Raw genomic sequence first — 15813 nt, forward strand, 5'->3', positions numbered from 1 at the left:
AGCCTGGAGCCTGCTTTCGATTCTGTGTCTCCCTCTCTCTCTGCCCCTCCCCTGCTCATGCTTTGTATCTCTCTCTGTCAAAAATAAACAAACATTAAAAAAAAATTAAAAAAAAAAAAAAAAAGAAATGACTGGGCAGTCAGCCACCTTCCATCACAGGGCCTGACACACTCACGCACTTTGTCCCTTTTTCCAGGCTCTTCCTGCGCCTCCCAGGGAGAACACAGCCCTTTATCCATCTTGTTCTCTGATCAAAGCTCTGAAACCAGCCCCAGCCCCCCGGGGTCCCAGGACCCTTTCCTCCAGTGACCTCAGAGCGCCAAGTGTCCCCGCCTTGCAGGAAGCCGAATCAACCATCATGAGCATTATTCTTTCATTTTTCTGGATGGGGCTAACAGTCTCCCTAGGGAGCCCGGGAGCTCCCAGAAGGCTTAGTAGCCCCTCCCACCACCAACACATAGGAAGTGCATGGCCAAAACGCACTCATGAACAGCGCGGTCAGTGCAGGGTGTGGGGGGCATGCAGGTGGAAAACAAGGCACTGTTCTTCAGACCGCCCCTCGCTGAGGAAGCCAGGAGTCTCAGGGTGGGAGATTCGATACCTGGCTGTCCCCCTTCCAGGAAGCGTAGTCCTGTGGTTGGACTCAGACCACCTTTGGGGCCTCCAAGGGAGCTCATGGGCACCCAGGAGGAGACGGGCTGCTTCCCATGAACTTCCCACCCCCTCAGGGGCCCTGGGCCGGGGGTTAACTCTCCCTGCTGAAGCTTGCCTGTCTTCCCGCATCCTCGCCAACCCTTTGAAACGACATGTATTGAGCGCCTACTGCGTGCCTGGCGTTTTTGCGTCTTAGGTACATGAGCGAATAAGACAAAGATCTCTGTCCCCATCATGGGGTCGAGTGTCAATGAGCAATGCCCATGACAAATACACTCCTGTCCTAGCATGTTTAGAAGGGGCTGAGGGGGTAGGGCCATCAGAAGTGTGGGCAGAAGGGCACCATAACCTTAAATAAGACTCAGTGAGATACTTGGAAGCAAACTTGAAAGAGGTGAGGATTTAGCCATTGGGAAGGCTGGAGGAAAGCCATTCTGGACAGAGAGACAGCCAGGGCTGATACTCTGTGGTGTTCAAGAAGCAAGAGTCAGCGTGGGTGGAGAGGAGAGGGCCAAAGGGAGAAGGGCCGTAGGGTATGTCCCTGTGGCACCATGACAGGTCTGGAGGATGAGTGTAAGGACCTTGACCTTGGTTCCAAGCCAAAGGGGAAGCCATTTTGGTATTCGGAGCAGAAGAATGGTCTACGTATCACTCTGGCTTCTCCGCTGAGAATGACGTGTAGGTGCGCAAGGGGCGGGGGGAGCAGGAAGCAGGGACCCCGGCCAGGACGCTGTTGCTGTAACTCAGGCTGGGAGCCTTCTGGAAGGAGGAGAGGAGGCTCAGACTCCGGAGCTCCTCTGAAGGTAGAGCCAACTGGACTTCTGACAGGTTGGATGTGTTGGGGGGCGGGCAGAGTGGGGGACAGAGCTGCCATCGACAGTTGGGGAAGACGGTACCAGAAGAGACTCAGCAAAGGTCAGGGGCGTGCTGAGTCTGAGATGCCCATTCGACATCTGAGCCGGTAGGGAGCATGGGGTGTCGGAGCGAGGTCGGGCCCTGGTGCATAAGTCTGGGTGCTATCGGTGTATCGACTTTCATTTTTTTCTTAAGTTTTTTTAATTTATGAGCTGGGGAGGGGCAGAGAGAGAGGGAGACACAGACTCCGCAGCAGGCTCCAGGCTCTGAGCTGTCAGCACAGAGCCCGACGTGGGGCTCAAACTCACAAACCGTGAGATCATGACCTGGGCCAGAGTCAGACGCTCAACCGACTGAGCCACCCAGGTGCCCCATCGGTATATCGACTTTAGAGGGCGAGGTGGAGAGCTTGGAAGGAAGTCATTGCCATCCCCACTCCTCTCCTTCTCCAACTGTGCGTTATGTTCTTGGAAAGGCTTATGCGCATTGAAAGGAGGGAATCCAGCTTCCCCGCAGGAACCCCGTTACAAGAACAGCTTAGGCTCCCGACCAAGCAATTTTTTGATGGCGATAATCACGAAGACGCATTCCCTCAGGTCCTTAATAAGCTACGAATGAGAAGCCCCCTCCCAGGGCCCCAGGGTGGTTCAGTCGGGTAAGCGTCAGATTCTAGATCTTGGCTCAGGTCATGATCTCACGGTTTGTGGGTGTGAGCCCCACATCAGGCTCTGCGCTGACAGCGTGGAGCCTGCTTGGGATTCTCTCTCTCTGCCTCTCTCTCTGTCCCTACCCTGCACACTCATGCTCTCGCTCTCTCTCTCAAAGTAAAGAAATAAACTTTAAAAGAAGAGGCAGAGGAGGAAAGAAGGAGGAGGAGGAGAAGGAGAAGCCACTTGCCGCCACCCCATGCCATACAGGGAAGAGCTTCCTATCGAGCCTGGAAGTCAAAGGCATGGGGCACAGTGACCTGTCCAGGAGAGTGCTGCCTGGTGGCCATCCCCCTGTTCTGGAAGGTCTGGAACACCAGTAGACTCTCCCCAGGTCCTACCTGACTTGCTCATCAGCGGATGAGCAATGTTCACCTGGAGGAGGGTTTGGGGGGATTTGTGGGGCTTTTTCCGTCACGTACCCCCAAGGGAATCACAGCCATTGGCTGTTGGCGGTACCCAAGCTGGGGGAGAAGCGTCCGGCGTCATCTTTATCCGTCACACTAATCTTAGGGAAGATCAGCCCAGGGAGAGAGTCTGAGCTCTCAGAGGGAGTAGATACTGGGAAAGGACCTGATCCGGCCCTGCCCTCAGTGGAAGTGACGGAGATAGGAGGGTGGCAGGACACTCCAGGACAGCTCAAAGATAGCAAAGTAAACATCCTCTCCCCTCCTCTGGGAGCCTGTAGAGCCTGGGGTAATAGAACCAGATATGGTCAGTCTGCCTCTGAAGACCTGATACAGGTTGAGAGAGACAGAGAGAGAGTTTGGGGGGAAGTAGGGAGAGAAGTGGGGGAAGGAGGGAAGGAGGGAGAGAGGGAGAGAAAGAGAGGAAAAGGGAAAGAGAGAGGGGGAGGGGAGAGGGCGAGGAGGGGGAGGGGAAGGGAGGGGGAAGTAGAAGGGGAGGGGAGGGGAGGAAGTAAGAAGTGTGGCAGGCAGTGGGGCTCAGGCCAGGTGGGGGCTGGGGCTGGAGGCGGGATTACGAGTTGGCTGAGCCGAGAAGCGCGTTCAGGCAGGTCGGACAGGGAGGGGCCTTGGGCTTCAAGTGGCGTCCAAGTGGGAGAGGGGGAGGGGCACAGACCAGGGGGTGTCCGCAGGGACTGACAGGCAGAGACAGGCAGGAAGTGGAACCTGTCCTGAGCTGAAGGAACTCAGCCCCAAGACTGAAGTGATTCTCCCAAAAATGTGTGAGAAACTCCTCTGCTGGGAGGGTGGCCCCTCAGCTTCGGGACAGCTGGGTGGGGACCCCTCAGCAGGGACTGCGCACCTGGGAGGGGCTGTCGAGGTCCCCGCTCCAGGGGTTGCCCCAGTGGGCACCGTGCCCAGAGGGCAGCAGACGCGGGCCTGAGTGCTAGTGGGTAGACAAGAAAGGGCACAGGAGGGCACGCCCCGCCCGGTCCAGGGAGGTGGCCCTGAGGATCCCGGCAGCCGGTCCCCAGGCCTGACTCTGGGACCCTGCTGAGCTTGTGTTTCTGGTGCTTCCTGTTATTATTAGTAGTAACCCTATTACTAATGAAGATTGTTGTCAATATTAATACCCGCGTGTGGATTCCGGAGCTCAGAGGCGAGGCCTGGCTCTCCTCCCACTTCCCTATTGGCTGCTTTCTGGGCTCCCTACCTCCTCCCCCACAGGGTAAGTCGCTTCCAGGTTCAATCCCAAGGCTTCATTCATTCCGTCCCCCTCCTGTGTTGGGCCCGCCACTGACCCAGCCCCCACGCCCTCTGGCCCAGCGGAAGTCACATACCAAGGGCAGGCGGGAGGCTGCAAAGCCCCAGCGGTGTGCCAGGCTCCGTAATAAGCACTCACACAAAATAGCCCTATGACTTGTCCATTTTACAGATGAAGAAGCTGAGGGATGGGGGCTTATTAAATACCAGGAGTAAATGGGAGATCGCTGAACGCTCCAGAGGGGCCGGGTGGGTGCAGAGCAGGGCTTTCCTGGCAGGGAGGGGGTTCCGGGGAGGGGGGGTTCCGGGGAGCGGGGTTTCCCAGGGAAGCACAGGGACAAGGCCAAAGTTCGAACCAGTCCCCGGCCTCCAGACAGTGATTGTGTAATTCTCAAAACCCCTTGGCTTCCGGGGAGGCAGGAGAAACAAGGAACCCCTCCCCAGAGTCACCCCGGGGTCTGCGGGTCTGGAGCAATGGAAATGTCATCGGGCAGCAGGATGTGGCTAGTTGAACGGCAGCCTAGAGAAGAAGATTCACTGGATTCCATGCCTCTGGGGTCTTGAGAATGGGGGCCTAAGAGAGGGTGACTGCATGGGGCGCCTGGGTGGCGCAGTCGGTTAAGCGTCCGACTTCAGCTGGGTCACGATCTCGCGGTCCGTGAGTTCGAGCCCCGCGTCGGGCTCTGGGCTGATGGCTCAGAGCCTGGAGCCTGTTTCCGATTCTGTGTCTCCCTCTCTCTCTGCCCCTCCCCCGTTCATGCTCTGTCTCTCTCTGTCCCAAAAATAAATAAATGTTGAAAAAAAAAATTAAAAAAAAAAAAAAGAGAGGGTGACTGCAGCACAACTTCCTAAAACCTGCGGGGAGACTCAGGAGGACCTGGGTCAGGAGGGACTCGGCGTCTCATGAAGAGAGGTCATATTCATGGAAATTCCGTGGATGCCAAGCTAGGGATCTGGTGGTGACCAGGGACGCACAAGTTATCTAATGTTCCGGTGAGCAGAGGATTCGACCCCGGCAAGGCCGGGGAGGGACACCAAAGTCAGCGCTAGGAAGCAGAGTGGAGACAGCCGGCTTCGTGCTGCTGGTGTCTCCACAGAAAAGCACAGAACACCCGGGACCAGACTTGAGACTCCCTCTCCCGCGTTTGGGTGGCCCCCTTACAATGTACAAGCCCCCCCCCCCAGGCCCCGTTCAACACGGCCATTGTTAAAAATTAACTTCCATAAATTTACAAATAAATTGCATCCAGACAAGAGAGGTAGGTACTCAAAAAACGCCTCACTTCCGAGTTATTTCACTGAAGTTCACTACTGCCTCCGTGGTGGGGGTCATTTACCTCCACGGCACCTGTCTCGTGGGACGAGCGTCCTGCATCCCGCTCCCACTCGACGCGGGGACAGCTGGAAATCAGCCGCACCGGGGGACGCGCGCATCTCAGAATGTTGGCCAGATGTTACCAGTCAGGGCGTCCCTGCCCCCGTCCCTCCCTCCACTCCCAAAGCCACTGTTAAACATTCACCGCAAGTGTTTTCTCCCCCACCCCTGCACCCCAGCGGTGAGCCCACAGGTACCCACTGAGAGCCCGCCTCTAGGCACTTCCCGGCGTGCACTGAGTCACCCTCTTGGAAGTTGTTTCCAGAACCTCTCTAAAATCTCTTACTGCTTTTTAATAAGCTTTCCTTGCCAGGGCCTCTCACTGTTCTCACCCTCCAAGGAAGGCTGTCTGAGCACAGCTCCCTGGTTCCTGGAATGAAGAAGATGATGTCACTCAACACAACCCCCGCAGCCAGCTGTCCATCCCTCACCACCTTGCAGGAGGCTGAGCTGGAGGCTCCTCGGACTGGGAGGGCCCTCCCCAGTCATCCCGTTCAGTCCCCTGCCTTCGGGCCAGAGTGTGCCAGGCCCCGTCCCTGCCAAGGACCTAACTCTCTAGCTGCTACAGATGCTCGTGAACGTGTCCAAGCAAACAAGGGGATGAATTCGGTTCCCGCGGTTCTCTGTTCCCCTCACCATTCAATGCCCTTCTCCCCTGTAACCCTGCCCCCACCCCAAAGCATTTGTCCCTGGTTCCTTTGGTCCCACTGTCTCTCCTTTCTCTTCCCAAGCTCTAGCAAGGCAGAGCCTCCAACGCCAGCCCCTTTTGTGCATATCCCAGACAACCGGAAGGGCTTCCTAAGCGGCGCGTGGCCACGCAGGGTGCAGGGCTTCCTCGGTTCAGAGACTTGAAACCCAGGTGCTTTGAGATGCACCCATACCCCACACTTCATGCGGTGGGTCGCAGGGTAGGAGCGGAAAGGGTTAGGAAGCCTCCAGGGGAAAAGAGGCAAACAGACGGAAATGCCCAGGCTCTCGACAGGCAGGTGGCTAGGCAGAGGCAGGCAGAACTATGCTCTTCAGAAGACCCTCCAACCCCCTAGGCCAGACACACTTCTGCTTGTGACTGCTGCAGCCATTGTGGGGGGGGGGGGGGGGGGAGGGGACAACCACCTGGTCCCCTGGAGGCAGCCGAGAACTGAACATGTGATGCTTAGGGCTCCCTGAGGGCAGAACTTGGACCCAGGGATAAAAGCTCTGGGAATAAAAATTGGGCCCCCCAGTAGCGATATCTCTCGGACAGAGGTCAAATGGACCGCTTTGGGAGGCAGTAAGATGCCACTGGAGGTATTCAAGGGGCTGGAACATCCTTGGTCAGGAATGCCGGGGAAGGAACTCAGGTATCAGAGAACCGGCCTGAGGTCCTAGAGTCCAACATGCCTGGATCGACACCTTCGTTATTACCTTTGTGGCCTTGGTCAAGATAGCTACTTCCTCAAGCCTCTGTTTCTTCATCTGCCCAATGGGGTAGTGCACGACTTCATGGGACTAAAGCCAGGACTGAAGAAGACAAAAAAAAAAAAAAAAAAAAAAAAAAAAACGGGCAAGCGCCTGGCACCTAATGGGCACGCAATACACGCCCACCCCCTTTCCTTTCAAGCAGGCGTGGGCGGGGGGTGGGGGGGGGGGAGTCACTACATGAGATGCCGTGCGAGGTCTGCTAGCCCCAAAGTATGGCTCTGAAATCCTTCCTGGTGGGTAGTACAGAAGGCAGGCATGCAGCCTGGAGAGAGAAGGAAGTCCAGAGGCGGTAGATGAGGGAGGCGGAAGAAGGCGCTGAGGGTGGCCGGGAGGAACCTTTCGGGAGGTCAGCCCTGCCAGTCCCCCCAGTCTCCCCTCGCCTGCTTCAGGAATGAGAGGGGAAAGCAGGGCTCCGGGCCTACCAGGCGGTTCCCCATCCACAGGGTGACGGACGGGGTTCGGCAGCCCCTCCCAGCCCAGCCCGACCGTCGACCGTCGGAGGTGGGAGGGAGGGACTGCGGGGGGGGAGGGGCAGCAGCCTCCCGCCCGCGCCCCCGGCCGCGCGCCGCCCCTCCGTGCAACCACAGCCACCACAATCTCGGGTCTTAACAGTCGCTTTATTGTGCTAACACCGCCGCTTCGGGAGCTCAGACCTGACACGCAACCATCCAGTCCGGACCCGCACCCACTGCCGGCCCCGGGGCCCTCCGCCTCGCCTGGGGACGCCGGGCCCCCCCCCGGCCTCGACCGCGCTCGGCGCTGCCCCCTCCCCACCCCACCCCCCGCCGTCCCCCCGCCCCCCCGCTACCGCGCGCGGGCCCCGGGGGAGGCGCCGTGGGTCCCGGAGGCCCGGAGGCCCGGGCGGGCGCGGCGGGCGCGGGGCGGAGCGCGTCCCCAGCTGCGGGCGGGGAGCCCCGCGGCGCGCTCACACCAGGAGGCCGTCGGTGCGCTCCCGCGGCCCCTCGGCGCCGTCGGCGGGCTCCGCGCTCTTGACCTTGACGTAGACCGGGGAGGGGCCCGCTTCGCAGGCGGCGGCGGCGGCGGCGGCGGCGCAGGGCGCCAGGGCCACGTCCTCGGGGCCGCCGCAGGGCGGGGGCGCGTACTTGCGGCGCAGGGAGCGGCTGACGGTCTGCGTCGGGTACCCCAGCAGGTGGGTGACGCTGCGGCCGCGCCCGCCGGCCTTGCACCCGGGCGCCTCGGCGTCCTCTCTGTGGAAACAACAGGCGGGCGGGTGAGCGGGCTCCTCCGGGCGCGGCGTGGGCACGGCCTGGCCGGAGCGGGGGCCGCCGGCAGCCTCTCGGCCCCGCGCCGCCCTCCACCGGCGCCTCGCCTCTCCCTCGGCCTCCGCCTGCTCTCCTCTGCCTCCTCCTGGCCGGCGACCCCACGCCGCACACAGGGCCGGTCCGCGAGCGTCCGCCAGCCCCCGGCGGGCAGCCCCACGGGCGCCCCCCGGCCCCTTCCGACGTGCGCACCCGTCCCCGAGACGGGGAGGGAGGCTCGGAGGCCCGGGAGGAGCCGCCTTCCCTGTCCTTCGCTCTCCTTAGCTAACACCAGCCTCGCCCTCGCCTCCTCCTCTCCTCACCTCTGCCCCTCGACCTCCTTCTCCACCTTTGCCTCCTTCCCCGGGGCTTTGCAGTCATCAGCACTCCTAGGCTTGTTCTATTTTTATTTCTAGTCGGTTTCTAATATACCTTATTAGCACTATCCTTACTATTGACTCTTCTTAAATAAGCATGTCCAGAGTTGTCACCGGCGTGAAACAGGGCAAACACGGGGGGGGGGGGGGGGGGGGGGGGGGGGGGTGAAAACAAATACGGTCCCTGCCCTCCAGGAGCTTACAGTCTAGACAAGATGCACAGAGAGGTGCATAGACAGGAGGGAAACGGAGGGCAGGGGAGCAGAGGTGAAGACTGGCGCGGGACGGGGGGAGAGAGGAGCCACGGCGGGTGGCAGGTCGACATGCTGCGGTCCCCGGCACTCCTGATGATGGCCGGCTGGGTGGGGGTGGGGGTCCCGGCCGGCCCGGTGGCAGGCAGGGGTGAGGAGGGGCAGGGCGCCGGTCCCCTGCCGCTCGGCAGCATGCAGCATGCATCAGGTTTTACCTGATCTCACTAGCCAAGTCGCCGCAGGCCCCTCCGCCGACCCCGCCGCCGCCGTTGCCGTAGCCGAAGGCACCGCGGGAGCCGCCGGCCCCGGCGCCCCCGCAGCAGCAGCAGACGAGCCCCCAGATGCCCACCAGCAGACAGCCCAGCATGAGCAGGGAGCCCAGCACTGCGCCTATGATCATGCCTATGCGCCGGGAGTCTGTGGAGACAAGCGGAGACAGTCAGGCTTCCTGCAGCCCGGCAGGTGCCTCCTAACCAGGAAGTGTGGGTCCGGCCCTCTGTGGGGAAGAGAGCGAGGGTCCCAGCGGGTGTCGGGGCCCCGGGACACCCAGTGAGGAAGGATGAGGAGATGCCTGTGCCCCCCCCGCGGCTTCCCGGCCCTGATGGAAATGGGAAGGCAGAGCAGACAGCCCAGGCTCCTCCAGTCCCGCCCTCCCCGCCCCAGGGCCCCCAGGGCCGCTGCCACTGCACCCACCTGAGACCTTCACCTCCACCACGCACACACTGTAGCCCACGTGGTTGGCCACCGTGCACTGATAGAGCCCGTCATCCTCCCGGGAGATGTCCTTCAGCACCAGGTCGCCGTTGTTCAGGCCTGAAACTGAAAAAGCACCACAGGGCTGTGGCAAGGCCCCGGGGGCCACCCCAGCCTAGACCACTGCCGGTGGGGAGGGAAGGAGGGAAGGCGCGCGCACACACACACACACACACCGGCCTGGCTCTGTCTGTGTGTCCCCCCAAGGCCCCGCTGTTCGCTCAGACCCACCTTGGTTCAGGGAGCTGTGGAAGGACTCCTGGTAGGAGAGCTCCGAGTGGAAGCTGTGCTGCGAGTGGTAGGAACCGGCACGGTAGGGGTGGGTGTGCCCGCTGATCTTGGCCCACTTGTAGGAGAGGGGCGGGGTGCCTCCGTTGGCAAAGCACTTGAGCACCACGTCGTTGCCGTGGGTCATGTGGCCCTCAGACCAGCACAGGGGCACCGCGGGCCGTGCTGCGGGGGACCGGGCAGGTGTGAGCCGGGGCCCGGCCGAGGGGCTCTGGAGCCTGGGCGGGGGGGGGGGGGGGGGGGGGGGAGTGGGGGGGCGCCCGGAGGAGTCCGGCCATACCTTGGACAGTGACGATGACCTTCCGGCTGGCCATGGTGGTCTTCTTCACCCGACACTCGTAGGTGGCCGTGTCAGACACCTGCAGGTTCATGAGGTTGATGGAGGCGTCATACTGGCTGGGGTCTGAGGCTGCAAAGCGGACCCTCTGCTGCAGGTGGGGAAGGTTGCCATGATTGATCCTCTTGTCCTGGTAACTAAGGAACTGGGAAGAAAGAGAGGAAACGGAAGTGGTGAGCCAGGCACGGCCAAGGAGGGCCACGTGGCTCGGTGGCCTCGGGCATTTCACCGAACTTCTCCCCGACTCCGCTTTCTCTGCTGAAAGATGCTGACGATGATACCTGACCCATTAACCTCCCAGTGCATGTGCGAGAGCAGATGAGATCAGGCGCTTTGGAAAGCGCCGGAAAGTGTCGGGTCAGGCTGGGACCACCGTCCTGAGGCCTCCCCTGCCCTCCGGAGCAGGTGGGAGAAGGCCAACTAATGGCGGTTTGTGATTACAGAGCCCGCGGGCCTGTCGCCTCATCCCTGGAGAGGCCACTGGGGACGTTCAAGGTCTTCATTTCCTCCTCTGCCCTCCTTTTCCCCTCAGGCTGGCCTGCAGGTGGGGCAAGGGGAACCCTAAGCCCAGCACTCACCACATTCTCCCGGTGTGAGGGGTCTGAATTGACCTGCATCCACTCGATGTCCAGCCCATTGGGACCATAGTCCTCAGGGTCCAGGATGTAGGGGCAGCCCAGCCTCACATTATCACCTTCGGCCAGGTACAGGATCTCCTGGCCATCCCCGTTGATCCGCACGGCAGACAGCAGTGCTAAGGGAGGGGCAGGGCAGGTGGGGGGAGGGGGGAGAGAAGACCAGGGGGCGGGGGCAGTCAGCTTCTGCCCCTCTCTCCGCCATCCTGCATGGAACTGCCTGGGGAGGAGCGGCTGCTGTGTGTGTGTGCGTGTGTGTGTGTGTGTGTGTGTGTGTGTAAGCACGCGAAGCGACCAGAGTTGAACGCTCCGATGGAAAATCCTGGCTCATTAAAAGATGCCTTTTTCTGGGCCAAGTGAGTGTTCCCGCGTGGAAACCGGAGGGTGGATGCCATGGCCGCTGGGGTCCCTTTCCAGCCCAAGGAGTCGAAGACGTGACATGATTGCGGGTGTCTCTGCGTATGACACCCGCGTGTCTGTGGCTGTACCCTTGGGTGTGACCACGTGTGACTGGCTGTGTCAGGGCGCTGAGTGATCGCTCGCGCCTGTGCGCGATGGCAGGCAGCTGGGACCAGGAGCCTGGCTGCGTGGGTCTGGCGCTGCTCGTGGCCCGGGCCTGGGAATATGGCCACATGCATCCGTAGGACAGTCTGAGCCTTGTGTGATGACACGTGGCATTGTGGATTTTGTGTCCGTCCCCCTGTGCCATCGAATGGCTCAGGCACAGCCACCCACACACGCTGGCTCCAGTTGGGCCCCTCCCACTGCTCACAGCCCTGGTTCCACTGAGTCAGCCCCGCTGAGAAGCCAAGATCTGGAAGCTCAGGACCCAGCTCCTTGCCCTCCCTCCCCTGGAGCCCCAGGCAAGCACTAGCCCCAACCGGTTGGACCCAGAGAGGAATACGGAGTGTGGGGAGTGGGGGGGAGGGCCGCCCCGACCTTGGCAGGCAGGACAGGCAGGCTCCACCCCCCAGGCTCCTGCAGCCCTCCCTGCCCAGGCCCATCCCCCGGCCTGCCTCACGCTCCGGCCCACCAGACAGCCAGCAAATCCCCGGAGTCCCAGCCCTGGTCTCGGCAACTCCCGCTCTGCCCTTCTCCGGATCTCTCGGGGCCCGCATCTCTGTTAGAGTGTCTCACACCTACGGTTTCACACGGTCGCCGCCCCACATCGCCACGCTTAACAGACCTTCAAAACGCAGACACATCTCTATGCGGGTCCCACTTTGCTACCCACACAGACACCCGTCAGATCCAGACAGACACGCGTCTGCACCCACAGTGCGCGTTCATCCAGAAGGCATGCATCCCTGCCCACGGCGCCCTCCCCGTGCGCATCCGCTCAACACTACACGTCCCTGCAGAAGCTTGGTTCGCTTCCAGAGGGCCAGCAGGGGCCTTTTTAACACCCCCAGACGCCTCAGGCATCCCCCGCCCCCCGCCCCGCCCCCAACCCTGGCAGGCCAGCAGCCCTAACCCCACAGGCTCCAGGGTGACCCAGAGCAGGCAGGCGGCCACGGGGCACTAGCGGATCGTGGGGACACCTCCTCCAGCCCCGGGCCAAGGGAGATGTGATCGGCTCTCCCGAGATAAGGATCCTGGCACTGACTGGCAGCTCCTGGGGCGCCAGGAGGCACACCAGCGATGAGCCAGAGCCCAGAGAGCAGAGGCTCCACCCTGGGAAGGGCTGCCGGGAGGGCTGTCCCCATACCCAGGGGACTGGCCCAGCAGCCCAGCAAGAGGGTAGATCTGTAGGGGAGGGGGCTGGGGAAGGAGGGGACAGGCTGAATGAGAGCGCCTCCACCCTGCACTAGGCAGTGTCTTCCCTTGTCCCGGGCCAGGGAGCCTCACCCTAGCCTTTCAGTCTCTCCAGAAGCCTCTCGACCTCCGCCCTGTCCGCGGGGCTCCAGCCTTTCCACACCCCTCACTCCTCGCTGTCTCACCTTGGTCCCTCTGGCTCCTGTACTGAGGAAGTCTTGCAGGGAGCATGAGACAAGAGAGGGAAGAGAGCCAAGGAGAGAGAGCTGGACAGGAGTCCCTGGAGAGAAGGAGGGAGGAAGGGGGCCAAGGCGACGCAGTGGGCCCCCTCCCCTCCCCCGCCCCCTGTGGGCGTCCTTGGTGCGTTTCCCAGCTGCCTGCACAGCTCCTAACCCTCCCTCTGGAGGTGACAGAGCAGAGAGAGGGTGTTGGAGCATAGACACACAGAGCGCCGGTCTGTCCTGCCACGCTCACGCCCCACACCACACACATGGACGTGTCCTGGGTCCCCAGACCACAGCTGGAGCTTCGTGAGGGGACCCTGCTGTCACCCTGCCAGTAATACAGTCTCTCTCTCTCTCTCTCTCTCTCTCTCTCACCCACACACACACACGTGTGCACGAAGGCTGAAAATGCTCCCCGAGGTCCCCCAAAAACCCGCTCCTGCGAACCCAGACCCCAGGAGGGTCTCAGCCATTTCCAGCGTTGCCCACACACAGGGGCTCCTGCTGGGACTTGCCCCAACAGGGGCAGGGGGCCACAGCATCAACCTCTGAGCCCTGCTCTGGAGGTGTGCCCCCTCGGGGTGAGGGGGCTCTGGGAGGCGCCATCCCCACCACCCATCTCATCCTGAGGGGTGGCGATACCCTGGAGCTCTCAGAGCACAGTCCGTCTCCTAGGGGGCGCTGTCTCCTCTCAAAGCAACTCCCTGCCCTTGGCTCTAGCCTGGGGGTGGGAGTGGGTCCTCCCCGGGGGGAACAGCACACAGAGAGGAAAAGGGGCCTTTCCGGGGAGAGCCTCCCCGGCGACGCCAGCCTCGCCGTGCGCCTGACACCCTGCCCCACCCCCAGATCCCCAGGCAAGCTCTCCAGGCAAGGCCCGCTCTCCGTGCACAGCGTGTGCGTGCACGTCTGAGCCCCACACGGCTCACAGGCACCGCGAAGATCCATCAAGGCCTGTGCCCCAGACCCTCGGGCATGGGGCCGTCTTGGCCATATCCCCAGCCAGCTGGCAGCGGGGCCTCGGACCACCTCCGAGGCGCCTCTGCGGGCCCGTTGTGGTCCCTTTCCCTGCCCTCCTGGCATCGCGTGGGTGTCCCTGCCGGATGCCCAGCCCCATACCTGGGCTCAGGCACACGAGCAGAAGGTGGAACGCTCCTCGGACTGCCATGTCTCTAGGCTTGGTGTTTCCTCCGCTTGGGCTGGGTGTCCCTGGGGCCAGCGGTGGTGGGTGTGTGGGGACAGGTGGAGGGAGGGGGAGCGGAGGGCCCAGACACTGCCCCGGGTGGCAGGAAGGTGCAGTGAGTGCCGGGGCCACAGCCGGAGTTATTTCTATACGAGGGAGGGGGCCCGGTCCCCGCCTTGGGGAGGAGCCCCGGGAGCCTTAATTATCGGGGTGACAGAGCGGCCTACCCAGGTATTACCCAGCCCTCACCCAAGCTCTTCCCTCTCCCGAGAGTGGCAAAGGGAGGCCGGCGGGACTTGTAATTAGGCACCTGTTAAGCTTCCACTTCCTCCTGGCCCCATGCTCGGGGTAACAACAGTCGCCTGGTTCTACAGCGTCCACAGAGCTCCCCTCACCACTCATTTGCTGCCTCCTTCCCCCGGGGAGACGGGGAAGCGGAAGGAGAACCAGGCCTGGGGAGGAAAGGTGGCCAGGCTGGGAAGGGTTAACCCGGGCCCAGGGACACAGGGGTCTGACCCAGCCTTTCCTGCAAGCTCATCTGTGACCCTGGGGGAACCCCTCGCCCCCCGCCCCTGGTTGAGGTCTGTGGGAAGGGGCAGCAGGAAAGGGGACTCGGGCTGGAAGGAAGGCCCAGGCAGATGAAAAAGCCCCGGGAACGTCCAGCCCGCCTTCCCCTGAGGTCTCTGGCCCTTCAAAGGGAGTCGGGTCTCCCCAGGGCTGAAAGAGGGAGGCGTGCATGGGCACAGGGGCTTCCCCTGGCTGCCCCTAGGGAGCTGTGGCGCCCACCCCTACCTGAGGTGAGGCCAGCCCCGAGCTCAGGGGGTTCCTGGGAGCCGGGGTGTTGGGGGCCACCTAAAAGACCAGGAAGGGGGCATGCGCGCATCACGTCTCTGCTCGTGCACACCTTTCAGGGGTCACGTGGTGCCCTTGCTTCCAGGCACAGGAGGGGAGACTAGGCCCCTCGAGACCTGGACTGCTCACTGGGGTGACCTGGGCAGGTTGGAGCTGGGTGGGTAGGGGAGGAGGCAGAGCGAGAAGGCGGAGGACCAGCCCCCGCCTCGTTGGCCTAGGGGGTCCCAGGACCGCCCACCCGCGATGGTGGGGGTCAGGTCCTGCGTGGTCCCGTTCAGCAGCTCAGCTCCCTCAGAGGGGCCGTCGCTGACAGGGGCCACAGGGAGGGCAGGGGTGAAGAGCCTTGGGGAGAGTTACGGGCCAGGGCCAGCTCAACGAGGAAGCGCGAGGAGTCCACGCGCCTCTGTGCTCCAAATCCCTCCGCCCCCCCCCCCTCCTCAGCAATGACAGGGTGCTCCAGGGCCCGCCAGAGGTACCAACGAATATCTGTATTTCCTTGTTTATTTTGAGGTTTATGAGATTGCCCTGCACCCTCGGGAGAGCAAGGATCATTATCCCCCCTTTACAGACGGGGGGGGGGGGGGATTCAGCCCACCTGCTGCTGCTGAGCCTGGCAAAGTGGGGGGACGCCCAGGCATCCTGACCCTCAACCCAGAGCGGCCCAAGGAAAGGGCTCGGTGGTCATGTGGGTTAGTAGATGTACCCACGGGGTAGAAGCTTGGAAGGCCAGTGATGGGGGATGGGGGGGGCGGAGAACCGGGGGGGCCAGGAAGAAGCGGGACTGCACGGCAAAGAGGAAAGCTGTGGCTCCATCAGGGTCAAGTGTAGGGCTGGTGGATTGGGTCCTGGCTGTCGGTTCATATCAGAGCCGGGGCGAAGGCTGGGTCGGGCGGTTGGGATCACCAATGAGCTCGAGGTCACCCTTGAGGAACCAGGGCTAGATTAGGCTAGAGTGACAGCGAGAGCTGAGGCTAGGGTGTGCGGCTGGGGTCCGTGTTAGGATAAGGCGCGAGCGAGGGGTTCATTCACAGCCACGTGTGGTAATGCGGCTACAGCCAAACTGGAGGCTGGGCCGAGGCCGACTTAGGGTTGGGGTTCCAGTAGGTTGAGGCTGGGGTTTGTGGTTTCTGCGTTCGGGATTTGAGCTAGGATGGACTGTGGTTAGGTTAGGGACGTGCGTTAA

At 62.2% G+C, this 15813-nt stretch overlaps 1 protein-coding gene across 1 annotated transcript; it reads right to left on the reverse strand.

The window, feature by feature from the left end:
* Window positions 1–7550: 7550 nt before the first annotated feature.
* On the reverse strand, window positions 7551–13880 carry VSIG8 (V-set and immunoglobulin domain containing 8). The gene is made up of 7 exons (XM_045455067.1): window positions 13715–13880; window positions 10563–10738; window positions 9928–10129; window positions 9591–9812; window positions 9300–9425; window positions 8822–9023; window positions 7551–7927 (listed from the first exon to the last, which is right to left on the reverse strand). Exons 1-7 carry the CDS (start codon window positions 13761–13763, stop codon window positions 7645–7647), a joined length of 1260 nt encoding a protein of 419 aa, XP_045311023.1. The 5' UTR covers window positions 13764–13880; the 3' UTR covers window positions 7551–7644.
* Window positions 13881–15813: the final 1933 nt, after the last annotated feature.

Source organism: Leopardus geoffroyi, chromosome C3, assembly GCF_018350155.1.
Source record: "Leopardus geoffroyi isolate Oge1 chromosome C3, O.geoffroyi_Oge1_pat1.0, whole genome shotgun sequence".
Taxonomy (NCBI): Eukaryota; Metazoa; Chordata; class Mammalia; order Carnivora; family Felidae; genus Leopardus; species Leopardus geoffroyi.

Bases quoted from the DNA above. Each gene is read 5' to 3' on its own strand.
- VSIG8 (XM_045455067.1), bottom strand. From the start codon at position 13,763: ATGGCAGTCCGAGGAGCGTTCCACCTTCTGCTCGTGTGCCTGAGCCCA. The intron at 9,426-9,590 runs GTGGGTCTGAGC...GTGCTTTTTCAG, and splicing joins CCACAGCTCCCTGAACCAAG to TTTCAGGCCTGAACAACGGC. The intron at 9,024-9,299 runs GTGGGTGCAGTG...TTGTCTCCACAG, and splicing joins GGTGGAGGTGAAGGTCTCAG to ACTCCCGGCGCATAGGCATG.